This window comes from Elgaria multicarinata, chromosome 2 (assembly GCF_023053635.1).
Source record: "Elgaria multicarinata webbii isolate HBS135686 ecotype San Diego chromosome 2, rElgMul1.1.pri, whole genome shotgun sequence".
NCBI lineage: Eukaryota > Metazoa > Chordata > Lepidosauria > Squamata > Anguidae > Elgaria > Elgaria multicarinata.
This window is the reverse complement of record NC_086172.1, coordinates 135601581-135629180: the sequence shown is the minus strand read 5'-3', so window position 1 is coordinate 135629180 and position 27600 is coordinate 135601581. Positions and strand designations below refer to the sequence as shown.

At 37.8% G+C, this 27600-nt stretch overlaps 1 protein-coding gene across 1 annotated transcript in view; it reads left to right on the top strand.

Annotated features, from left to right (window-relative positions):
* The window catches only part of CDIN1 (CDAN1 interacting nuclease 1), a 163572-nt gene that overhangs the window by 70343 nt on the left and 65629 nt on the right, over positions 1 to 27600 (top strand). The window contains exons 6-10 of the mRNA XM_063118883.1: positions 8561 to 8640; positions 8969 to 9018; positions 14775 to 14842; positions 18507 to 18572; positions 23265 to 23370. Coding sequence (XP_062974953.1) covers positions 8561 to 8640; positions 8969 to 9018; positions 14775 to 14842; positions 18507 to 18572; positions 23265 to 23370 — 370 coding nt within the window. The remainder of the gene's footprint in view (positions 1 to 8560; positions 8641 to 8968; positions 9019 to 14774; positions 14843 to 18506; positions 18573 to 23264; positions 23371 to 27600) is intronic.

Sequence of the window (27600 nt, the reverse complement as noted above, 5' to 3'; positions counted from 1 at the left end):
ACCATTGTTAACTGCATCATGTTTTGCATGAACAGAGGGAGTTTATGACTAGCTTCCCCTTGCAAACTTGATGCCAGTGGTACTTTATGACATTGGGGAGAGGGCATCTATATAGGAACAGAGTTGCTTAGAACTTCCTTTTGAAAGGCTAATCAAAGTATTCCAACAACAAAAACAAAACCCATCACTCTGAGCTCTTCAGCTTCCATTCTAAATTGCTTTGTTAGTCCTGTTTCACAATTGTCATGCTAATTGATTATCACTATACTAGCAGAACCTTCTTGTGTTGCTTCACTTGACTCAGAGCCAATTCTCATTCTATCACTATTGTGCAAGAGATCACTGGAAACTCTTCTGCATGGCACCAGTTCTTGAAATCTTAATTTTAAATTAATTTAAGATGTATTCATTTTTGTTTTTCTGGCTTAGAGCATGTTTTAGTCATGCCTTTAAGACTTTTTTTTTTTACAACCTAAGCATCATTTGTGACCCTGTTCAGTTGACACGATAAGCCACACTAGTTAAGCATTTGGAGCTCAACATTATGGCTTAGCATGTCATGTGAACCATGACTTAACATGTTGTGTGAACCATCCTAACCATGGTGGCTACATAACCATGGTTTAAACATGTACACTAACCATTTGCTGCAAAGAGGTTAGTTGCCTAACCATGGTGGACTAGCGTGTTGTTTGAATAGGCACATTTAGAGCTGAAACGCAAAACAATTAGAAACTCCAACTTTGTAACTGTACCACACCTAACCTGGTTCACCACTTACACTTACTAGTAGCTGCTCAGCTTACTTCCTGCTAGAAATCTTGATATCTTCTAGTCCTGTGGAAAGTACTGTGACCTTGGAAGTGGGTTCTAGAATCTTTTTTTTTTTTTTTGAGAAAACCTATCAACAGGATAGAGAGAAAGCATATGTCCAGCTACTATCCTAATGTTTTCAGTATCAGTTCTCAAACGCAGCCTGTGGCCTAGATTCCAGTGCAAGCCTGTGTCCCAGACCTGCTCAGAACGTCTCCAGTGTCCTTACAGCTGCTATGAAATCTATTACAAAAAAGTTGCTGGGAGATCAATGATTTGTTCCCAATGTAGAGATGGAAGTTCTGTCTACCTGTTGAGAAAATAATGTTATACACTTTACCTGTGTAACAGATTGGGCGGGGGGAAGGGGACTTTTCCTACTAGCAACTGCCTTTTTGTATAAGCTTTCTCACTAAAAAAACTTATATAGGTTGCCATCAGTCAGGATGAACGTCTTGATAAACTCTAAACTGTTGGAGAGTTTCTAGGCCCTCCTGCCAAAGAGCTGTACTTTTAGCCCAACTCTAGGACTATTAAACCGTAAGGAGCTTGGGATTTACTTTCCCAAAGCCCATTCGACACATTACAAATCCTTTTGAAATATCCTAAGAACACAAGAGGTTGCTTAACAACCATGCAGTCACAGCAAATGGGGAAGATTTTAGTGAAAAATTCTTGAGAAATACCTTTTAAAACAAGGAAGCCAAATGTCCATGCATTGAAAGGAATTTATTTGTGAGCCCCTGCCAAAGGAAGTGAGGCAGGTGGCTACCAGGAGGAGGGCCTTCTCTGCTGTGGCACCCAGGCTGTGGAATGAGCTCCCTAAGGAGGTTCGCTTGGCACCTACATTATATGCTTTTAGACGCCAGGTGAAGACCTTTTTATTCTCCCAGCATTTTAACAGTCTATAAATTTTTTTAACTTGGTGTTTTAAGTTTGTAATTTTGCATTGCTGCTCTTTTTATCTGGTTGAGCTTTTATATTGTATTTTATTTTATGGTTTTATACTGTTGTTTTATACTTTGAATGTTTTTAATTTTTGTGAACCGCCCAGAGAGCTCCGGCTATTGGGCGGTATAGAAATGTAATAAATAAATAAATAAATAAATAAATAAATACAAAAGAAAAGAAAGGCACCCAAATCCCATGTACTAGCTTATAAATAAAATCAATAAAGTCAACCTAACTTAGCTAGTTACTTATTACTACATATAAGGGGGCTTGTTGAATATTGCATTTGGCACAATCTAGTACTGAATGACTTCAGAGGACGTATTTGTATTTGAATAATACTTAATCTCAATCCATCATCCCTGTTCATGGAAAGCTAGCATGTCAGGGGGAAGGGGTCTGGTTTAACCTTCTCCTTGACATTTGGGTCTCCTTGACAGACCACCATGTCTTTGCTGAAGAAAAGTATTCAAACGTAAAATCTCTTGATTGCATTCTGAAGTGGTACCGTCCCAGGAGGACTATACCATTTCCTTTTTCTGAATGCGTTGCTAGTTTCTGAGACTCATAGCAAATTCCATCAGACTGAATATCTTTCCCTCTCTTTGGGATATCTTTTGTTTTTTAGTTTGTTGCACTTTCTGTGAACTTATAATTAATAATTACATACTGCCATTAATGGTTGTGGAAGCTATCTGGCCGAATCTCTTTTCTCATATAATAAGGGTTTTATCCATTGTACTTACATAGGATTGTTGGTGATGAAGCATCCAATTTATCTAAGAGAGTTTGGTTATAGCACAACACCAGTGATACTAAGTAGATATTAATTCATTTTAAGATGGACTGATTGATCACATGTATACAGAAGAAAATATTTATAGCTGTGAAGATGCTGTAATTACCGCAGTCATTAGATAAGCTTATTTGAGTTCCTGGTTCCCATGCAACAAACATAGCACAAATGATAATGATCATGCTGATAGTGAAGTTCATTTGGGAATTTTGCACAGGTGATCTCACTGCTTTCTGATAGCCATTATATCATCTGTTATTCAATGGTTGAGGGATATACAAGATGTACAAAATGTCACATGGGAAGTGAAGACATATAGAGGCTTAATTTAGTTCTGTGAAAGCTAACCTTGGACATGTGTACTGTACAAAAATATTATGCACTAAACTATGTATATCCAGTAAATCTGGGGCACACATGTTCAATATTGAAACACTATCCCATCTCCACTATAATGTTAAGAAAGGTTTATTTTGTGGATAACCATTATCATATGGCAATTCTTCATGTCTCTGGTTGTGACTGCCATGACCATGTAAAGGTGTCTATCCATGCAGTAATTATGTTATAGAGGGAAAGAGCTCTCTATAGGGATGCCATTTTGGATAGCATTCCAGTGGTGAATGCAGCATATACAGTGTTCACATCAGGTGCACTTCCCCTGTCTGTTATTCTCCCAGTTATCTAAGACTATTTGCATCCCAGAAACAGGCCTGAATATGGACTGGAATGTAACAAAATAAACAGTATTCTGGATTTGAGATGCCACCACCTTCTCTAGAACCTTGCTCAAAAATGGAAGGTTACACATAGCGTGATAGTTCTCATAGACTGGGGTGTCTAAATCTGGTATTTTTTTTCAGGACGCACCTAACCACTGCCTCCTAAAGAACTATTCCCTCCCTCAAAGAAGCATTTATTACTTCTAAAATTCAGACACCCAGCTCTACCCTGGCAAATGTTAAAGGCCAAGATGGTCAAGGATCTAGGATACAGGTGGCAGGCCTCAGGCCTCCAAGAAGCTTGCCCACATCCTCAGGATGCACATGCTGAAAAGTATCCACAACAATAGGATCAGATTGTGCCCTCACTACATTTGCCTTTGACTGTTGAAAATGAACCTCCTAGTGGCTTTCAATACCATCAAATACAGCTTTCTTTGGCTGATTGGGTTTAGAGGGTGTGGTTTTCTGGTGGTTCCAATCCACCTGGGAGATCAGTCTCAGAAGATGGTGCTGGGGAACTTCTGTTCTAACGCTGTGATCTTTCACTTGTTTAAGTTCCATTTTGTCCTCCATGCTATTCAAAATATACATGAAATGTTCACCTGCAGGTTTCAGCCACAGTGTCATCAATCAAACTTCAGTTGATACATCCGATCTAGTCTCAATTATGCATGCCATAGTTACATCCATACTTGACTACTCCATATGGGGCAGCCTTTGAAGACAACTTGGAAATTTCAGTGGGTACAGAATGCAGCTGCTCGCAATCCTGTTGGGGTTAGATGGTTGCATCATATAACATCAGTTGCATGCCAGCTGTACTGTAGCCGGTGCATTTCCAGGTCAAATTTAGAGTACTGGTGTTAATTTTTAAAGACCTTAACAGTTTAGGTCCAGGTTATTTGAAAGATCACCCAAACCCCACTGAAACTTGCCCATGGATTAAAAGCATCTTGGAGCCCTACTTACTAGAGTGCCACTAAGGCGAGTAAGTTTGGTGGGCACAAAAGATAGGGCCTTTTCAGTGGTGGCTCCTACCATGTGGAATTCTCTCCTGAGAGGTACACAGTTGTCTCCATCTGTGGCTGCTTTTAGAAATTTTATTTTAACTGGCTCATTTTAAAATTACGGAAATTTAAGGTGTTTTTATGGCAGTGCCATTTTTTTTGGTAAAAGGGTGAGGTACAAACCAAATAAATAGTTTGATACTGAATTTTAGTGTTTTATATTGTAAGGCACCTTGGATGCTAAGAAATATATTGAATAAAATAAATAAATAAATACAGGCAAATTGGCTTGGCCAACTCTGCCTATCTCTCCACCTCTCCCAGACACACAACCTGTGTCCCATCACAATCTCCCAGTTCAATTAAGATTACCCTTTCATAATGTTATTTGTACAACATGCTAAGGCAACAAAAGAATGTAGAGAACATTGTTAGTGAAGCTCCTAGAACAGTGGAATTCCCTTCCTTTGCAGATTCAACTAAACCTAAGTACCAGTACTTTTCAGAAACATTCTGTTAGCAAAAAGCTTTTACCACTTGTGGAAACCTTGTTTTCATCCTTGCACTACTATTAAATACAATACTTGGATTCCACTTGTGCAAGCCATTTCACAAACAGTTTCAAGACCTCATTAGGCTGGATGCTGTTTGTGCTAGTTGTGTGTTAGTTGTTCCGCCATTCTTGTGCAATTTCTAAGGAATAATGCCAATTATTGTACTTTTTTTTACAAATTCAGTACAATCCATTTTTAAAAAAATTGGCTCTAATTATGCTTGTGGATGGGGGAAAGGAGAGTATTTCTTTTGTGATTTGCTTTGGCTGTCTTTACGCAGACATGTTGTAGATTAAATGTAAAAATGTGGAGTTCAAGAAATATGTATTCCTGGACAAATTTGCCTGTCTGGCATCAGTTTAATTATTATTTAGCATCCTAATTAAAATAATGCAATAAAGATATTTTAAGCATTTGCAGTATTTCTCTGGAAACAGAGAAACGTAATGTAGTCTGGGTTTAGCATGAGAAAGTGGCTTGATGTTTAATGGATGACTGCAGTTTATTAAATATTGCTAGCTGTGGCTTTCTGCAACTAAGTTTCACATAGCTTCAAGAAAATAATTGAAACTCCCAAGCCGCAACTGAGCACTTGCAATTAGTTATGTTTCCATGTGTTCAGCTAACATATCTTATTAAAAGTATTTTAATAAGTTCTACACTTTAAAATACAAATATTTTTGTTCTTGTTTTCAACTTTGCACTATTTTATGGAACAACAAATCTATGTAATCTTCACGTTTTGTGCACTGTCACCTAATAAGTGTACTTTTTTCAGTCTTGTTTATACAGTATATTGAAGTCGTTAATATATTTCAGGTACATCTCCTTTATGTACGTTTCAAACCTGTCTTTCAGTGTGTGTGTGTGTGTATGTGTAAGCTCTCAGCCTTTATGTATTCACTGTGATAATAAAGTAACATTTATTTAATAAACACTAAAATGCTTGATGTGCCTAAACTGTACTCAGTCTCCCTTCTTACTTGGGAAACAGTGCTGTGAAGGGAAACAACTTTTTGAATTGTGATTTTGTACTAAACTTTTTGAGCAGTTTACTATTGAAGAAATTTTCCATTAAACTGCCCTGTCTGAAAAAAAAGTGAAAATACAATGGCAGAATTATCGGAACAGAAATCCTCACAGACAGTCCTTGTCTTCAGGAACTAGTCATATTTAGTTATTTGTGTTTGAAATTTACATTCTAGTGTGCAGGTTGAATTTCCATTCATCTTAAGGCGCTGTTCAGAGACCATGGCTAGGAAGTTGAATTTGGGATGTGATCTATCACAGCTCTCTGACTCCTAGCCCTGTTCAATGAACATATTCGGGGAGGATAATGACAATGGTACAGGCCTTGCCTCTCCACGCATCAAATGTCTACACATAGGGTTGTATCCAGTGTTAGTACTGCTTACAGTAGATGCATTGAAATGAATGGGACTTAGGCTAACATTGGATACAACCAAGAAATCATAACATCTGCATAGGATCCTAGGTTTTTTGCTTTTTGTTTTTTCATTTTGTAGATATGGAGGGATGGGTCAACTTCCCACAACATATACAGAAATTTAGTCTTGTCCTTTAGCCTTTGGAGGAAGACCTTTCTTATCTCTAAACTGGTGCCTGCATGTAGTTATGGATTGGATGGAAAGCTAATAAACTGAAGCTGAATCCTGGCAAGTGAGATAACCTATGGGTGGGTGGTTCTTACTTCCCAGGTCCAAGAATTGGATTGCTCATGTGTTCTGGACCTTGTTGTATTCCACTCTATTTCAAAAGAAAACTTTTTTTATGCTCACATTTTGAGTAGCAGAAATCTGAACCAATCAGGGACTGCCTTTTGGGAGGGCAGCCAATGAGGATACAGGAGTAGTTACGGGGCAGTTTTTTCGCTGATCCTGTGCCCTCATTCCCCACCCATCCAACAAGGCAGCATCCGATTTGTGCAGACCATTGCTAGACAAAATGTAAGGTTAAAAAAACTTATTTTTTGATGTGGTGGACTGGAGCAGCCTGGCAGGGTCAGGCTTGGGTAGGGCTTTTGAGTCTCTGAACCCTCAGCAGCTGGCTGCCCATGGAAACACTGGGCCTGCAGGTACAGCTTCATAAAGTTCAGGAAACACTTGCTTATATCCGAAATATAGTCAACATAAAAATATTAGGGAAATAAATTAATTGTACTAGCAGACTTGTCCATTATTTTTTCTTTATAAATAATCTATTTTAAATATTTATCCTGTTTTCTCTGGGACATACTTTTGACACTACTTTGGTGGCAATGAACAATATATACTAAATCATGAAATACTATGGGCCTGTTCCAACAACACTAAGGCATGGCTAGGCCACTAACCTTTTTACAGCAAGTGAGCATATGATTAGTGAGCATATTTAAACCATGGTTATGTAGCCACCATGGTTAGGAATGGTTCACAAGTCGCTAAGTCATGGTTCACACAACACGCTAAACCATAATGTTTAATTCAAAGTGCTTAGCCACCATGGCTTAGCATGTCATCTGAACAGGGTCTATGAGTTGAACTTGGTAAATACAAAAAAATTGTTGGGTGTTATCCATAGTTTATATTAAAAAAAATTAATAAGTGATTTTGCAAATATATTTGAAAATGAAGTTGAATAATCTATTCTACATCTTCTTCTGGTAAAACATTGATCTGAATGTTTTAATCTACATTATAAAATTTCACACAATATTTTAAAACTTACACAGTTTGTGGGACTTGCCTGTTTACCCTACCCTGTGCCTGTTTGCATTCTCTTCCCCTCCTTATTGTTTTATTATGATTTTATTAGAATGTAAGCCTATGCGGCAGGGTCTTGCTATTTACTGTTTTACTCTGTACAGCACCATGTACATTGATGGTGCTATATAAATAAATAAATAAATAATAATAATAATAACATTACTGATCACAGGGTATGTCTTTTAAGGCATCACCCATAGCTTCCTATTTCCTGGCTTTGTAGAGCTTGAGCCAACATGAAATAGTGTGAGGTTGTTGTTTTTATCACTGAATTATATTTTGTTTAAATAGTTTTTATGATTGCTGGATACTGCTCTGGAATTCTTTCAATGAAAGGCAGTTTAGAAATACCTTAAATAAAATAAATATGGCAAATTTGAAACTGGAATGCGATACTCTTTCCTTTCAGTTGCTGGTCAGTTTTAGATATCGTAGCCTAGTTTGCAAGTCACAATGGGCAAGTGAGCTGGGAATGAGTGAGTGTACTGGTGCGCCATAGTACCTGATTGTGTCTCTGAGTTGTTTAGCATAATGTGCCAACCAGGAAGTTTGGCTTGATGGTGGAGAGACAGCCAGAGTTAGAAACCAGGGGTTTATGTTATGTAATGTGGGCTGTTTTCTTTAAAACTGCTTCTTTGAAAGTTTCAGAAGAGCAGTGTAAAGGAAAATTTCCCACAAGTGCATATGAGGGCTTTCTCCCACCCATCCATTTTCCCCCATTGCACTGTTTGTACTGATAATTCATCTATGGATTTCAAGCACAGAACTTAATCTTGTAATTTAGAACATAAGTTATTAAATGTGAAGAATATTTCACCTGAATATTTCAGATGACAACTGTGTAATTGTCAAAATATTGATATGGGAAGAAATGTATCTTCTTCTTCACAAAGTCATATCTAGTTGTTGTTTACAACAACACTTACAATATCATCATCTTCTTTTACAGCTACCAAAACTCTTATAAACAGTATGCTGCGGGACCCTTCTCAGATTCCAGATGGAGTTCTAGCCAATCAGATCTATCAGGTACTCATCACAGACTTCCTTTTTTCAGTGGGAATGCTGTTATCTGCCTAGCAGTGTAAATGATTTTAGACCTCATTTAATTACTGTCATCATAATCTATCACGAAGGTCAGGCAATGCAGGAATAACAATGCAATATTTGTAAAGAGGGCATTTCACTTTTTAATGGGTTGTTTTTATACAGAATGGTGTGCAATTTTTGTTTTCTATGATTACATCTGGAAAGCTTTTAATAGCTCTTAGAAATAGAAGTAATTATTGTTTATAAGATTCTGTTTAACTGTTCTGTAGTTGCCCATCACTGTACTACATCTCTTATTTGTCTGCAGTGTACTGTGAATGACTGTTGTTATGGACCACTGGTGGACTGCATCAAACAGTATCCTTTCCCATAAAATTTTAGGTGCACAGTGATGAGCTTAGACTCTGTGGAGAAGATGTGTCTAGCTTTAACCTGACATAAAGTTCTGCTTCACAAAACACATATCATACTCCTCTATTTTACATTCAATCAACTACAAGCGGGTCACTGCAGACCCTGTCTCTTACATTGTTTAACTAACACCAGATATGCCATATGAAAGTTGTCAGTTCGGTAGATGTACATTTCCTGTACTTAGATTGAATCCTTTTGATGTTGGTCACATGAAATACGCAATCTTATATTAAATTATTAGTGATCATAACTTACACAGATGTATAAGAATTTTTAGGTGCTTTGCATTTTTCATTGGACAAGGTGTATTTGAATTTCTGAGTTAAAATCTGTAAGTGTCAATATCTGACTTACCTGTAGCATACTCCTGCGTCTGTCCAAAAGGGATAATATAGTTCAATATAGTTAGTGAGCTCCTCCTCATGGGAGGAGCTAGCTCTGTCAGACCTAGGACCCTGCATAGTACTTGATGGACAACAGTAAATAAAATAGAATTCTTCAATCCATAATTCTATTCAAATTCAAATCCATACACCAAAATATAACTTATTGTATAGGGTGAGATTGTCCCATTTTATCACTTTTACTCTATCAACATTTTTAGAAAACCTTGAGGTTTAGGAAGGTTTAAAAAATTGTTCCAGTAGAACTAGGACTAAACCCTAGTTGTCATGCATATTAAGATTTATCTGTGCTCAACCTGACGCTCATTTTGTGGGATTAACACAATAACAACAAAAAGGGAAATGCATACATCTTTTCATGAAAATTGTTTTTTAAGGGCTTCACTGATTTGATTGTTTTTATAGCTCTCTTTTTTTAATGGGTTTAAGGCAGAATTCTTAAAACAAGAATTTTAATTAATTTTAAACATAATAACATACACACAAGTAAGCGGGGAAACCCTAATCTATACTCTCCTGAATTAAGGTGTGCAGAATTCTCTGATTTGGGCTCAGAGAATTATTTTTTCTTTCTTTTTTTCTTTCTATCTGTCTCTGCGAGATATATATATATATATATATATATATATGAGAGAAAGAAAAATTACATATAGAAAATTAATTCCATCCTACCCACTCTCATCTGTTAGTGAGATCATCATTCACATTGTACTTGAATGTTTAAAAAGATTAATATCATTTTTCAAAAAAACTCAGAGCAGTTTACAACAACAAAATAAAACATAAGCAGATCATTTGAAACCAAAGGTCAACCTAAATAAAACAAGACTGCCATAACCAAATCAATCCTCACTCAAGTGCTTGGTGAGATAAAGGCTGTGTATCTTCCTTATATGTTAAGGGGATCTATCTCCAACCCCCCATCCACATCCAATATGTATTTATTTAGTTCAGCTAATTCTGTCCTGCCATTATACAATTTGTGTATTTGAGGTGGCTCACAATAAAATATTTGTTGGGTATCTCCTCACTCTGGAAACTGGAAAGTTTGTGGGGGAGAATTGTGTCTCAACCCCCACCCTTAGTATTTTACTACTAAGTAAAACACTAGGACCAGGTGGCACATGATGTTTCAGTTCCTCAGATGGAGCATCTCCTTTCCTGTATATGCAGACTATCCCAGTGTATGTCTCATAAGTTGCATTAGGTAATGACTCTCTCTCTCTCTAAGCCCCTATTTTGCATATAGCTCAACCCCCAAGCTACTATTTTGCACCTGGCTTTGGTTAGAGACCTTGGAGTTCTAGTTAAAAACAAAGGTCTGGGAAGACTGACCACCAGGAGAGGGGGAAAAGTAATAACAGATTTCAGCAAGCTCTATCAGAGCTGCTCAGTGGCATAGCTAATTAGTTATTCCTTCCAGGGTGCCCTTGAGAAAGCTGAATATAGCACAACTCCTTAAGCTTCACATCCACTGCTCCACCTGGCTTGCTTGGAATCTCACATAAATGGAAACATTCCATTCAGTGATGCCAAGAATGGTCCCTGGCCTAGTTACAGAGCCACAGATTAAGTAATAGTGTGGGAGTCTGAATTCAGCTCCTATTCAGCTCTAAAGGTCTTGGGCCCCACTCAATTTTGAGCAGTTTTCCCCCTCCCACAGCAGCCTCCATTCCATATTTTTCAGGAGACCACTATCCTGCAACTGTTTGGATAGGCTTTGAGGGGGAACTTTTTTTGAGGTGAACTTACCTTGGAATTCAAGCCATACTTAAGAGGGAAAGTGGAATTCCCACTCTGATACATGTATTGCGCCATTAGCATGGGACATTGACATAAGATTGTTTTGCCATTTGCAGCTATATCAAACCAGAGGATTAGACATGAGCATGGCCATCGCATGGGGTAAAACTCAATGCCCCTGAGCAACCTCTAATAGTTTATAGGATGTGGCTATTACATTCACAATTTTGTTATATTTTCCATAAGAAATATTTTCTATAAGATACTTTTATGTACCTTGGAGATCATCTTAATTTCAGATCAGTTTTCAAGGAACACTATAGTAACAGTTAGAAATAATTAAAAGGGTTTTTAATGATCACCCATAGGTGGTGGTTATAAAATTAGATTATCTCTGTGTAGGAAAGCATCATTTGAGAATATATGTTGCTGAATTAGTTGTTAATTTTAAGGCATACAAAGTAGCTTAAAATCAATTTAAAGTTAAGGTTCTAAAAGCATAATGCCTTCTAAGGCTTGCATATTGATTTTAAATACAACTATCTAATTATATATGCATGGACTAAAGTATGAAGTCAACCTCTTTGTAAATGCCAGGAGGCTATTTTTCAGTAATAGTTCGGATGCTTACGGGAAGCTAGGCTGCTGGATTGCATGAGAAAAAATGGTTTGTGAGGTTATTTACAAGTTTTGCCCCATGGTCAGTGCCATACATCAATAACAGGTATTACTGTAGACTAAGTCTAAGTGTTTCTGCTTATGGTGCATTATAAATTTTGTTTGTAGAATTTCTCTTATATTTTTGCCATCATTCATTTTCTTTGTTTGGCTCTGTCATTACAGTGGAGTTTGATGTAGCACATGATTTCCTTTGCACTGTAATATTTCTTATGATTTTTTTTTTGGGGGGGGGATTCCAGCTGTAATTGCTGCTAGAACAAGGAGGAAAAAGAAGTATTCACAGTTAAATTTATTTAAAGTCATACAAAATAGTACATTCATAAGTTGATGATTTAAAAAAAAACCTTATTTACAAATTATTTTTTGTATCTTGGAAGTGCTGTAACTAATGTTAAAAGAGGGATATATGCTATGATTATTTTAATAATAAAACAGATTTCTAATAAAATTACAGGAATAGAGTTGCTTGCTATTTCACTTTTACCAGGATTTTCTTCCATTAAGATTTGTTAAATATTACACTTTTGTGTAATGAAAAAATTACATTGTGAGTATCCTGGAGGTTTGCACTCTTTGTCATACAACCAAGATATCAGCAGCTTGATCCTATCCTTTGCTTTAACTGGTAACAGAGAGCTAAATATATTTTTAATTAATTAATTTTATTTATAAGATTTATATCCTGATTACCATATTTTTTAAAAAATCTCTTTTTACTACCAGTTGGAACTTTAAACTACAACATGCTGTCATTATTATTATTATTATTATTATTATTATTATTATTTTGTGTTTTTCACCTCACTCCTTTTGTCTTCAGCCCCTGGAATCTGGCCCTATGCTTCTCTAAAACTGAATTTAGCTCTTGGGAATTTAGCTCTTCACATATGTTTGAGGTGATAATCTGAACTAGGGCTATGTGTACAGGAGAATATCATGCATCTGAAAACGATATGGGCCACTAGGTATTGAGTTTTTTTGTTGGAGCAAAGTGGTGTGAGGTCCATTACATGATTCTTACAATAGAGACTCTTTCTATTTGTGCTCCCTCTTTTCTCCTCCAAATTATTTAGGAATGTTTAAAACAAAAAGGAATTGTGAGGAGCTCCAAAAGGATCTCTCCAAACTGAAAGGGGACAAAGAATCCCAGTTTATAAGCTGATGGGATCTGAGCTAGAAATAACTGACTAAGAAAGAGATCTTGGGGTTGTGGTGGACAGTTCAATGAAAATGTTGACCCAGTGTTGTCTCCATATTAGGCATAACTAGGAAAGAAATTGAAAATAAAACTGCCCCATATACAAAGACTCCCCATATACAAATTTATGATGTGACCACACTTGGAATACTGTGTACAGTTCTGTCACTGCATCTAAAAGATATTGTAGAACTGGAAAACATGCACAAAAGAGCAGCTAAAATGATCAAGGGGTTGGAACAAGTCCACTATGAGGAAAGGTTACAATAGCTGGAACTGTTTAGCTTAGGCGAGCAAGGGGAGACATGATAGATGTGTACAAAATTGTGCATGGTGTGGAGAAAGTAGGGGGGAATTCCCCTCTCTTATAATACTAGAACCTGAGGTCATCCCATGAAGCTGATTGGTAGGAGGTTCAGGACAGATAAAAAGGAAGTACATCTTCACACAGTGCATAGTTAAACTATGTAGTGATGGCCAAATTCATGCAGGATAAGGTTATCAGTGGCTACTAGTCCTGATGACTATATGCTACCTCCAGTATCCACGGCAGTAGGCCTATGTACACCAGTTGCTGGGGGACAGGAACAGGAGGATGTTTGTGGATTTCCTGTGGGCAGTTGGTTGGCCACTGTGTGAACAGAATGCTGGGCTAGATGGACCCTTAGTCTGATCCAGCATGGCTCTTCTTATGTTCTTATGAGAAGAGCAAAATTTATGGTCATTTGAATTACCCCAAAAGTATAGTGGGAGCTATACTGTCACCACCTGCTTTCTTTATTCCCAGATTTCCTGAAAACCTGTTCCTGAAATATTCTAATTACTTTTTCAGACTTAGTAAAGCATCACCCACTGGATTAAGAGAAAGTATTTTGATATCAAAGACTGTCTTATGGTAGGAAACCCGAAAACCTACTTTGATAGATAGGGGAGGATACACTAACCAAGAAGCAGCCATGATGGGTCTAAGATATGGAGAAATGTGGAATTCTCATCTATAGACAACTAAGGAATTATAAGAAAATAGCATTTTCTTTTTCTTTCATCACCTTAATTTCATTCCTTGGAATATGAAAAGAAGGTGTTTATTTATTCATTTTAAAATTTCATTTCTACTCTGCCCTTTTTCTAAGGAGCTCAAGGCAGCATACATGGCTCCCCCCATTCCTCTCCCCAGTTTATCCTCATAAATCTGGGAGGTAGCTTAGAGTGACAGAAAGTGACTGGCTCAAGACCACCCTGTTATAATTTTGTGGCTCAGTGGGGATTTGAACCTGGTTCTCCCCAGTTCTAGTCCAACGCTCTCACCACGATACCATACTGATTTAAGTGATATTTCAGTGCTCCGCGGGATTATAAAGAGGTTCAGCATCCCATCCTGAGCTTTTTCACCTCTCACCCTAATGTGGCCTAAGGTGCATGAGAAGATGAATGTGTCTAGCATCGTGCCTTGACACTCTTTGATTTCCCCTCGCCCCGACACTGCTCTCTCTAGTTTGCGGACCGAAAATAGGTAAGTAAAAAAAAAACACCAGTACAATTAGGAGTTTTATCATGGCTAGTCAGTTTTCAGTTCTAAACCACTGTATTCCGCCACAAAGCCTGTACAGTGCTAAAACCGAGTTTTGCTTCCAAGATGTAACTTATTTACTTCCTTAATGGGGAAAAATCAGTGCAATTGGACATGAGCATGAAGTCTTACTGCAAGAAATGCTTTTGGAGAAAAACATATCTTTTTTAGGTAAGAGTTTATATTATAATCTTGTACCTGAACATTGGAAATCTCAGTAGCTGTTTGCAAAAGAGGTCTCCACAGATACCCTGTATTAAGTAGTAAAGGGAGGCTAAGAAATGATTGATGCAGTACATGTTATCTTTTATTGATTTAGACCTGAGCAGGAACTCAGTTACCTAATACCCCATACTGCACGTGCACAAGCTAGCAATTAATATTTTATAGAATAAGTAGCTGGGAAAAATGCTTTAATATCAGCTACTGTATTACTTTTGGTGTCATGAGATATTAGCCATAATCTAGGTCTTAGGAGACTTAGAAGGAAGCATAAGAAATATTAGCTGCATAATGCTTTATGTATTAAAAAAACCCACACATTCCTACAGCAGGGATTCACTGGTTTCTTTAGAACTCTGTTTATTTCCTCATATTTTTGTAGAATTATATACAAGCTACCCTTTAATCAGAATGATGTTAAGTGTTAGCCTACATGACTTTTAATATTATAGTTAACGCTTGCATACAGTAGTCATTATTACCTAAAGGATCGTTTGTTTGTTTTTACTTTCAAAATAAAGCATGACGTGTTTCAGTCTTTGGATTTGTTGTGTTGAATGGTGACATCGCGATATGAAAAAGTGTGTTTGAAGAAGGACGTTGCAACAAGCACTTAAATTCAACCAAAAGTAAAGCAAAAACAAATGCCCCAACGGGAAATGTCATAATTTTTAAAAAAATTAAACCATTTTAAATTGCAATCCTATGCATGTTTAGACAGAAAAATGTCCTATAACTCCCAGAATGAAACAGCCAGCCACGCTAGATAGGGGATTCTGGGAGGTGTAAGACTTTTAGGATTGCACCTGTAATTATTGATTCCTATAGCCCACCCTGTCCTATGGTTAGAATAACAGCAGTATTGAAAGTGCTAACAGTATTTAAAGGGGATATGTTTTGAAGGAGGAAGATAGTTTGACTGTAATAGGATTTAAAGGAATGCCACACATCTGCCTCTCAACTGTACAAGATTTAGTTAAAAGTTATAACGTTTAACTATATTCTTGTGCTTACAGTACCATTGAAGTTACTTAATATGAATGTGTTTTCAGAACACAAACCTTCAATAAAAATTGTTAAAACAATTTTAATAAGGTATGTGCATTGGTTTCCTAACACAATTAAGTAAATGGTATAGCAATATGGGCACTACTGCCTGTAGATAAATACCTTTGTTACTAATCTATGGCATTGTGCAGTGTGTTTATTAATACTCCTGTGTTTAGAAAGAGACCCTTTACTTACTCAGTTTGTTGTCCTGTACAATGGGACCAAACAAAATGTAGCTTTGCGGAACTCTTGTAGTGGTACATAGGAGGACCAGACCAAGACATTTTGTGGAGGCATAACAACAAATGCTGCACTGTTCCAAGTCAAAGTACATAGTATCCAAGGCTGTTCCAAGTTATCTTGGCACCTGAGACAGAAAATCCTTCAAGCACCTCTCCCTCGGAGAAAAAAATACAATAATAATGAATTAAATAACTAGCAATTTTTATGCCATTTTGCAACACACAGCATTAGCTATCTCAGGAAGTTGCCTCATTCTGCCTAATGGTAGAGTCGGCCCTACACAATCTGAACAGGCCAGTATGGCGTATTGGTTAGATTGTTGGACTGGGAGTCGGGAGATCCAAGTTCTAGTCACCACTTGACCATGGAAGCCCAGCCTACCTCACAGGGTTGTAGTTGTGAAGATGAAATGGAGAGGTTGAGGATTATGTAAGCCACCTCGGGATCTTTAAGGAGGCAAAAAGGCAGGATATAAATCCCATAAATAAATAATAAATAGTAAAGGAAATTGTTTCTTAGGTAAATTGACCCAGAGCCATTAAAGGCACATTATTTAGAATATGAAAAGAATTTTTATTATAAGTGGCACGAAGTAGCACTGGGTCCTTTTTGTTTCTGAGATGTACAACCAAACTCTGTTTACCTGAGGTAAATTTCACTGAGTTTCCTGGCAGCTTACTCCCACATATGTACATATTGCAGCCTTAAATCTGTTCTACATGTTTTGCAACTTGAGAAGGTAGAATTCTAGACTGAATAGCACCAGACTTCAAATGAGCAGCATCATTATGAAAGCTAATCCACATTTAAAAAGAAAATTAACACATCATGGATTTTTTTTAGCATACCATTTTGTTAAGCATCTTGAGAAAAATGGGATGTGTATTTTTAATCAATATGATTTTATAATACAAAGACAACTTGATTTTTTTTTATCTTTGGTGAAAAAATGGTAAACAAGGAGAATTCAATATGGACAAGTCCTCATGAAATCGTCATGTTGGATCCTCATAGGCAAATAATTGGATAAACAAATATAAGCAAAATATGGTAGCCACCAAATTGAAGGATGTATGCAATGGCATTCAAGTCCTTCTCTCTCTTTCCTCTCTTCTATGTTAAACATAATTGTACACTAGCAAAAAGAGAACCCAAGCTGAATTGCTTCCCATTACCACTTTCCCCTTCAAAATATAACTTATTCCTAAACTGTACTTTGGATCAAAAGGAGGGCATGCACATATCTCAAAAGTATGTGTGCATAAATATAGTTACAGCAATACATATTTATATGTACACAGGTATCTATTTTTCCCACTGAACATCTGGTTTAATTCTACATTTTAATGAAATTTAATTTGTGGGAAGGTACAGTATTCAGTACACAAATGCAGAATATCCCTTTGTTTACAGATTGGTTTAACATGGGTTTTAGCGTGGGTTTTAACATGTATTTGTATTTGATAGCCTACCTTCTAGTTTATGACAAGACCCACAAGGATCAATTTCTCCTTCACTCCCAACTATCAGAATGGCCACGATAATAAATAATAAAATATTGACCTCGTAATACCCATGAAAATATTTATTTGATGGCATTTACATGTTACAATTGGAAAGTAGCATATAGTAGAACTGTGACATTATACTCTTCCATAATATGCTTACTTTGCAATATTAGAAAGCCCTTCAGCTAAAGGGAATGAATTTGGGGAAAGGCCTAGAATTGTCCATCCCACTTATTTCCATCAAACATAATGGGATATTAACTAGTATTCAGTAAAACTGAGAAGTCCCCCAGACAGAAAAGTCAGCTTCCATGAACTCCATTCCTCCAGAGTAATGCTGGATGTCACCCTAAGGGTCTATGATAACTTCCACACCCTATAATAACTTTTCAGTAAAGAGAACTTGTATTCATTTCTGCCTAAAATATAAATTGGGGGGGGGGGAGTACAGCAGCATGTCTTCACTGTGATAATGCTAGCTATCTCTTAAACTTACTTTGAGAGATATTCAATCAGCTGAAATATTTCTTTATTTTGAATATTTTTCAGTAACAAAGTACTGTATGACAGGTTGAATTAATGATGTTTATAATGAAGACATAAAAATGCAGAGATGACAAAGAAGCATTTTTATATTCATGTTTCAGGTTTGCTAAGAAGGTTCATTTAATCTGACACAGCATTGCATGCATAAGAAGGATATGTATGAGTGCATTAGTAATTCTTGTACCTCTGTTCAAAAGAAAATTAATTATTCTGCTATCTGGTTAATAGAATAATACTATTGTTTATAACATTCATTCTCCATATAGCTGAAGATCAGTTACGTGCGAAAGGTTATGACAAAACACCAGACTTCATATTAGAAGTACCAGTTGGTGAGTCCATGAGTTCTTTTAAGCTTTTATAGGTAAATCTGTTTATATCGAAATGCCAGAGTTCTTAATGTATTATGCCAGACACAGGATAATCATCACCATGTATTAGATATTCTCAGTAATGAACCAAGAGGTTTGAATGCAAGTAGTAAGTCAAAAGTGATCTCCCAAGCTGACCTAAGATGCTCATCTATGAATAAACCTATTGAAGTCACTTGTCCCCAAAGCATCTAGATTTATTCAAATGTGTAAGTTGTTGAAATGAGAAGAATATTTTAAAATCCTTGTAGAAGTTCAAGGCAAAAGCTAAAACACTATTCCTCCCTGAAGTAAACTTGAAACATAGTTTCTTAGACTTCTTGCCACTGCTAAAGCCCAAACGTATGAAAACAAATTAACTGCCATGGTGCAAATGATAGATTACCTGGTGACAGCCGAAGAGGCATCCTGTAAATGGTAATTAGGTCAAAGACATTCAGCTGTGTCCCACTTCCCAAAAGTCCCCACACTGCTGCACAATAGCAGCACAGTGGTTCATTGGACCAGGCTGTTAGACACAGGAGAGAAATTACACAGCTACTAGAGAGAAAAGATGGCATACATCTCTAGCAAGATAAACAGGTGTGTTAAGCACCTGCATTGGTACTGTAACTGAATTGCAACTATTACTTGAATTTGAGATACTCTTGTGTTCTAGCTCTTATTGTGATGATTAAGAACATAAGAAGAGACCTGCTGGATCAGGCCGAGGGTCCATCTAGTCCAGCATTCTGTTCACAAAGTAGCCAGCCAGCCATTGACCAGGGACGCACAAGCAAGACACGAGTACAATAGCACCCTCCCTCCCATGTTCCCAGGCAACTGGTGTGCAAAGGCTTACAGCTTCATACTTGAGGTAGCATATATCCATCAGGACTAGCAGCCATTGATAGTTTTATCCTCCATGCATTTATCCAGTCCCCTTTTAAAGCCTCCTAAATTTGGGGGCAAGCTATAGAACACTCAATCATCTGTCCGGTTAGCAAACAAACAACCTATAGTGGCTTATTCTCAGGGTGGTTTAGTATGACATGTGAACCCACTCTCTGTGTCCTAACTAGAGATGTGAAGGCCCAGAAAAAACCCAGAAAAATTCAGGAAAAAATGGTGTGTTCCCCCCCACCCAAGCCTTTTTTGGGTTTTTTTTCAAAAATTTGGAAAAAATGAAAAAAATGAAGAAAAAACGGATTACGGGATGTTTTAATTTAGCATGATGAATAAAATGTTTAAGACAAGGTGTTCAGATATTTACTTCTCCAAATGATTTCTAAAAACTGTACAGTATCAGATTATTACAATGTCTGTGCACCAAGGACAAGCAAGTCCTAGGTTGCAAACTGAGACTACAACTCTCAAATGCAAGAGGAAGTTGCATTTCTGCCTCTAAGGGGCAGTACTGCCACTGAAGCAGAGACTGAAACTGATAGTGATAGCTATAGCTCAGAAAATGAGTCTGATTAAATTTCATGCATATTCATTGAATCTTGGTCCCCCCCCCCCATTTTTCTCAGTTCTTTTTATGGGAATGGGGGGGTTTATGTCTTGACACTGGAGGACTAGTGGAGACATAAATAATTTTCTTTGTTACTAATGTTGGTAGTTTCTTCAGTTGTTGTTTTTTAAAATTGTTTTTTTGCCTGCTCCTCATAAACTGGCAGAACCAAAGAGGTCCCTTACAGTTCAGGTGTTCCTAACAGTTCAGGAGCTTGTAGCTCCATTTGTTACCAAAAAAAAGTTTTTAAAAAAAGTAAATTAAATTTGTAGTAATTGTTTGAATACACTACTTTTAATATACCAAATGTAATAATTTTATGCCAAACCAACTTGGACATAATTACATTTTATGTTCCTAAAGTAACAAAGTGATTTTCAATCTGTAAAAAGTGCTACTATTGCATTATTTCAATTTTTCCAAAAATTTCTGTTTCCCCCCCCCCCAAAAAAAAATGGGGGGAAACCGTTTTTTTCCCATGGCTTCAAAATTTCCAGAAATTTTACATCTCTGGTCCTAACCTATATTCTTCGTAATTCGCTGTCCAGCTATGTTATTACAGCTGAGCCTCATTCAGTGTTATCATTATAGCCATTCCTGGGTTCTTTGTTCTACATATCCTTTTCTTTCTACTTTCCGTGCTTGCTGGGCACACTACCACAAAAAGAGATGTTCCTTTGTTTATCTTATTTATTTCCAGCTATATCTAGACTGCTTTTCTGAAAAGCATGCAAAGCTGTGAACCATAATACTTGTAAATCATTTTTTAAAAGTAAAGCATCAAACCTAAAGCAACTTACTCATACAAATATACACGATAAAACCATTCCTTAAAGTTTTAGCATTTTATATAACTCTTCTTACAAGAGATCAATGCATGTGTAAATATTAAATAAAAGAAATACCAGTACTATGTCATAGGCGCTGCTGGGCTCAGATCCCAAAAGAAAATCAGCACAGATTTAAATCTAAGTAAAGTTGGCAAGATGGATGGATGATATTCTGGAGGTGACAGACTTGACCTTGGGGGAGCTAGGGGTGGCAACGGCCGACAGAAAGCTCTGGCGTGGGCTGGTCCATGAAGTCACAAAGAGTCGGAAATGACTGAACGAATAAACAAACAAAAAAAGTTGGTTGTAGTCCATGAGTTTGTCAACATGGCTTAACAATTCAGGCATTTTCAGAGATCAAGCCATTTTATCCAGTATGTGGAGCTGGAGCTGGAACCTTAGAGAAAGGCTGGGACTTTAGAGTAAAGCTGAAAGACACCAGGGCCGGATCTACACTAGTCTTATAACATTGCTAGTGTCCCTTTCTAACTTGGTTCTCTGTATCGTTTCTCTGACTTGCGTTTCGCTGCAACGGAACTTCAGGGCACATGGTTCAATCCTTCCGTTGTTCTCCCTCTTCTGTGAGAGCTGTTGGGTTTGCTCCGCCCACTGCCTGCCTCATTCCTAGCTGGCAGAGCAGAGCAGGGCAGGGCAATAGTCATAAGCACACACAAACCTCCTCCCAAAACATCTTACTGCAAGTCACAGGGAATTGGCTGAATGCGTAGGAGCCAGCCACTTTGCTGAAGCTAAGCAGGGCTGGGTCTGGTCAGAGTTTGGATGGGAGACCAAATAGAAAAGTTTTAGCAGCAGCCCCATTTAAGCCCCGCTGGTCATGAGTTTTGGACTTTGGACCCTTGTTAATTTTCCTGCAGGGAGCTACAGCGATCCTTTGAGCGCTCCTCAGCTCCTTTGCAAAGAGGGGGGAAATGTTTTTTTAAAAAAGTCATAAAAATCAACCGATGACCCAATTTGATTCAAATTTGGTATTTGAATTACTGTGCCAATTTTGGTGTCTTTATCTCTAAAGCTTACGCAGATGTAAGCATTTGTTTAAAATCCTGCTCCTGCGCCCACAGCAGCAGCTGGGGCGAATCTTTTGCAAAAGGAGCACAATTAACGCTGGATGCATGGGACTACTTCACAATCAAATCAGATTCTAAGGTGGAAAACTTCTGAGTCCTTTGCATGCAATTGTCAGTGATTGCACAGTATAAGGCTGGTGTGATTTATCTGCTGTAGCAGATAAGATAGCAAACGGGGCGAAGGAAGGAGAACAGGAAGTGGGCGGAGCAAACCCAGCAGCTCTGGGTTGCGAGAGAATTACCGGTAGGATGAGGCACATGAATCTGTAGCCACGCTGGAACTAAGAAATAGAACCAGTAAGTACAACTCATTTGCAACCAGGGTCACGTGACGCTGTGCGTCACAGTAACCCATTCAAAACGTTAGAACAACAGTGTAAATTTCCACCAGAAGAGGTCAGGAAACAGTCTGGAAACAGACAAGACTGCAAGGTGAGAGACGTTTACAGGCAACATGGTCCATCCATGTTAACCAGTGTTCTGATAAGGATGTGAGGGAAATGTAGAACTATTTGTTGAGGTCCAGGATCAGCAGGAGAGAGCCATTGTATTGACTAGAGTTAAGCCATTCCTCTGCTTCTGGATAGTTCAGGTGGGTAGAGCCCCAAGCTATTAAGTTTAACAATAGCTAGTGTTTACAGAAAGCTTGCTGGGCTCTAGTATTTTATGATAGGAAAAAGCTATAGTGGTGTGTAATCATTAGCAAATCAACAGCTTTCTAATGCAAATGGGGGAGTGAGGGAAGAAGGCAAATGCTGGACAGGATCTCTTTCCACTTCCACAGATTTGAGCTGGCCTGGCCTAGACTGCTGGTGATCGCAAAGACTGCTGCTGATTGCAAAGACATGTCTGCACAGGATGCTTCGTCCGTTTCTAATTTGTGCGCAATTGCCATTGAACACAGTATAATATGTCACAAGGGCTTTTGTGTCCAGGGCACTGCCTTTCCCACAAGCTTCAAATAACTGTGCTCCCAACTTATGCGAAGGTGTGGAATTGTAACAAGTTATGCCTGGACATTGTATAAAGAATTGAACCTAAGACCCAATTATTGTACCCTTAAAAAAAAAACCACCCTTAAAATTACAAGCACATTTAAAAGAGATAGAGTGGTTGATTTTCAGTATCTGAAGAATTCTTGCATTGTGAAAAATTGTATTATTTGTATTCTTAAGATTTCGTACTTTCCTCTAGTTCTAAGAATTTGAGAGAGCTTGAATTCATTTTAGCTTCCCTCCCCCTTTAGCTGTAGAAGGACATATCATCCATTGGATTGAAAGCAAAGCCTCTTTCGGTGATGAATGTAGCCACCAAGCCTACCTACATGACCAGTTTTGGAGCTACTGGAACAGGTAAATTGTCATTACATAGTATAGTATGTGATCTGGAGTATTTAAGATCAAGACCCTGAGGCCTTCCAAGACTAATTAATCACAAATGAGGGTTCTCAAAGTGCCTTTTTGTGGTGCTGACCTGTTGCCCACACGTCTAAAAAGCTCTACCTCTAATCTATAGATAGATAGATAGATAGATAAATGATAGATAATTTTGCCCCCTTTTTAACATTTCATTTGCAGGGACAGTTGCTTGCTTGTATTTATCTTCACTGGAAAGGTACTTGCAGGAAAGAAATCTCCATTGGAAATTGGTCATACATCTGCAAGGGAACTTAAAAACTCCAGTCCCTTTGTCTGGTATGCTAGAGACTGGTTCTAGTGTCCCTTTTGCTTGTATACACCAGGAACTACAGCTTTACTTGTGAGTCTTCATTTGAAGAAAAAATGACTCGTATTTAAAAAATGAGAAGGTCAACAGCATGCAGGATTGGTGTTCATGTTAATGTAGCAACTTTTTTGGTGCCCACCAAAGGTGCTGCTGTACGTATCTGTGAATAATTGCTTGCTTCCATTTTGGGAGAAGCCACCATAGTAAAAAGAAGATTGGGGTATGGTGCACCCTTTTCCTATTCACACCTCCTCAAGAGATATGTCTGAGGCTTACCTCATGACCATAATAATGATCCAGTCTTGTTCCATATTTAATTTTTCACACCTTTATAAAATCTACAGTTGAATAGGTGAGGGGGCAAAAACATCAAGTTAGTTATTCCAGTAGTGGACAAATCCTATTTCTGATTTCTATATCACAGTCATATATTACTCATTCTTTGACTTTTCGGTGTTGCAAAACGTATGGAAACAAGACTACATCCCCCTGTCGGGGCAAATTTTGCCAGTTGAATATGAATTTTTTAACATGGTCAATAACCACAACTTATAGGCCTGCCATTTGTTCCTGTCAAATATTATTGCCAGTCTCTGCCACTGCCATTCTCTCTCTTTCCCAAACAGCCCTATTTCCTTCCTGTACCTTTTACATTATCAAGAATCCTCCATCACAGCTTCCAACAAGGGTGATCTTCCCCTCTTCTCTTGCTATGTTTCCCAGGCTCTCCTTTGCCATATAGCTCTCATTTGTTCTTTTTTTCCCAGCCTTCCCAGCCCAACATTAGTCCTTTCTGTCTTCCTGCCAAGCCCATGATCCCTACCTATTAATTTGAAATTCAGTAGAGTGTACTGCTGCTTCTGCCTTCTTTTCCTAGCTCTCCAGTTCTTTTCCATAAGGGGAGAAGAAAGAGAAAGGTTTCTAAATATCTCTAGTCTTACCAAAGTGCCATGTTTCAACAATTTTAGAGACATCTCTGGTACATATATAAAGCTGCCTTATATTGAGTCAGACCATTGGACTCTCTAGCTCAATACTGCTGCTCTGACTGGCAGCTGGTTTTTAGGGTCTTCAGCAATGACGCTTCCTTAGCTGTGCTGCCTTAGTCTAAGGAAAAATGTAATTTGACCTAGGCAAAGCTGTAACAGAAGCATATGAAAGTGTTTTCCACTCAGAAATAATAGCTGATTAGCGTATCCAAAAGCTGTCAAAATTGAATCATGGCAACACCCTCAAATTTGCATTTCAAAATGGTGGCCAAGTGCGAATCTGCAGGTAAATGTAATTTCTCCTTAAAGTTCTATTTTTCAGTTTTGTAAGTTCTCAGTGGCTAGTAATGAATTGTAAAGGTCTAGAAATATAGAAGTCAAGGAATGTGGTATTACATTTATTATCAATAATAACCATATTATCTATAATAATAAAAGAGGATTTGTGTCTGAATGTCAATGCTATAGTGCCAAGACCATGCAACGTGGCATGCCTACTAAGGGAATCCAAGGGATGTCTACCTCAGGGTTATTTGGTTTTTAAAATGCATTAATTATAATTAATTTATTTTAATGTGTCCTTAAAATAAAGCCTGAACATACATCTTTAGTCACTAGTTGGTAAATGTGTTTAACCAGCAGTTGAATGTTCCTAACCAACAGTTTTTCAGTTGAATCCAGGGGAGATTAGTAGGTCAGGAAATAGAGTTATATGACTTCTCCCTCTCTCCCTGCCAACTGTAGGGCAGTCTCCCTTCCTCAGGAGAATAGAGTAGACAGACCTCTCCCTCAGGGGGCTGTAGGGGTGCATCAATGCAGGGGCCATGCCTACGGGTGCCAGTGGGCACAACTTCACTCAGATGGAACAAGCACAATGTGTCCTACTCTGACAGCTATGTAGGTTTGCTTGAGGCCTTCTCTAAGGGCTATTCCAAGCTTTGTGAAGCCAGGCCTGTTTGCTATTAACGAATAATAAACAAATTACAACTAAGTTAAATAATGACATTTCTTCCAGGCAAAGCAGCTCCAATAAACCTATTTATCACAATAATATTCCACTGTTAAGCCACTGTCACATCCACTGACTTGGCCGTTACCAAGGACAGTTGAAGAAGGCAAGTCATTTTGTTTGCATCCACAGCACAATGTTGAACACCCTCTATTGCAGTTACACCTAATCATTTTGAGAACTCATTCTTCAGCTGGAGCCATATCAGATATTTTTGGCCAGAACATCTGATCTTTCAGATGCCAACCCCAGTCTTCAGCATTGGCCAAGTATTGCACTGACTTCCACTGTAGGATTTGGAATATGTGCAAAGGCGGTGGTATTTTGTGGCTGCTGTTATTGGGGGCAAATTTACAATCATGTGATAGCTGCAGTCATCCCCATGCCATGGAATGTTTCCTCCCCATTATGGGTGATCTGCATTGTCTGCAATAGAAAAATAGACATACTCTCTGAGGTATCAGTGAAATCAGTACTATGACAGCAACAGCATGGCATTCAAATTATTTCACCTCATTGTATTATGAGCAAACCCCAGTTGAGTAGAGAGTATCCCTCAGGTATCTTGATCTAAAATCATGGGACAATTGTACCACTAAACCAAGATGTAGAGGAGCTTGGGGCCATAAAGCTTGCATAATACTTTGTCTAGCTGAACCAACTCTTATGGACACATCCTTTCCTACAAAGACCTTCATATGCAAAACTTTCAGACTGTTTGGTGGATTTTTGAGTGCTTGTTCCTCAGGAAAATAATTTAGACTGGGGTACACATCTTTAAAACTCAGTGACTGAGACTTGCAGTTTCTATTACTCTTATCTAACGTAGGCTGATATCCCATTCTTTGGACTTTGCATAGTATTCTTGCAGATCAGATGTTTCTTTCCATGTCACCACATCCCTTACCACTTTAACCACTACTGTCTTTGTAGGCTTCTAAAAGCTTGCATTCGATGTGTTTTTCGTTGCCATTGACTGAATCTAGGACTGTCCACATGCAAAGCACTTTCTGTGCTATGCTCATACCTGATTCAAAGCTGGCCATTTTTGCTCTGTAAATGTTGCATGAGTGTATATGACAAATATTAAATGTGCATGAAAATCTAATATGATATACTTTATTTTGTTACTCATTTAATGAAATAGGAGAATTGCTACATAAATCTGCGCACTTGCATATTCTGCTACAATACTCTAATAAGCACATTGATATCATCAAGAGACAGATTAAATAGTAATTAGTAACTACGCTGTCAATAATGACTTACCATAAATAAGGATGCAGACAGTTTACTTTTTCCATTGTTTGCAAATCTGACTGCAATGTCTCTAGATGGTATTTTTAGTGAATCCCTGGAGAAACCTTGACGCTGTTATTATCGGAAGCAACTTTGCAACATTCAGTGAATGCACTAACAAAATGTCTTCTTTGACACTGATATTAGAATAATGATAATTCTACATAATGAGACCAGCATTTCTTCTACACTCTTTGAATATGAATAGCAAACCTTCCATCTACTGAAATCTTTCCGTATTTAATTGTAATTTAAATGTCTTTAGTTCTCTGCATTACACTTAAAACGGGAGGGGGTTCTAGTTACGCTTGCTCTAAACTGGCCCTAGTGGGTTAATTCTAATTAATTCTTCCAACTTCATTTCGAAAAAGAGTGTAGCGTAACCGAAATGTGTTTACTTAGAAGTAAGTTATGCTACTTTAATGAGACTTACTAAGGCTGAAATTGTATATGCACTTACCATTGAGAAAACCTGCTGGGTATCCTTAGTATTGCAGTTGCAATGGTGTCCTATGTACACTGTTCAATGGATGGAACTTATTTTTAGGAACTTAACCTGA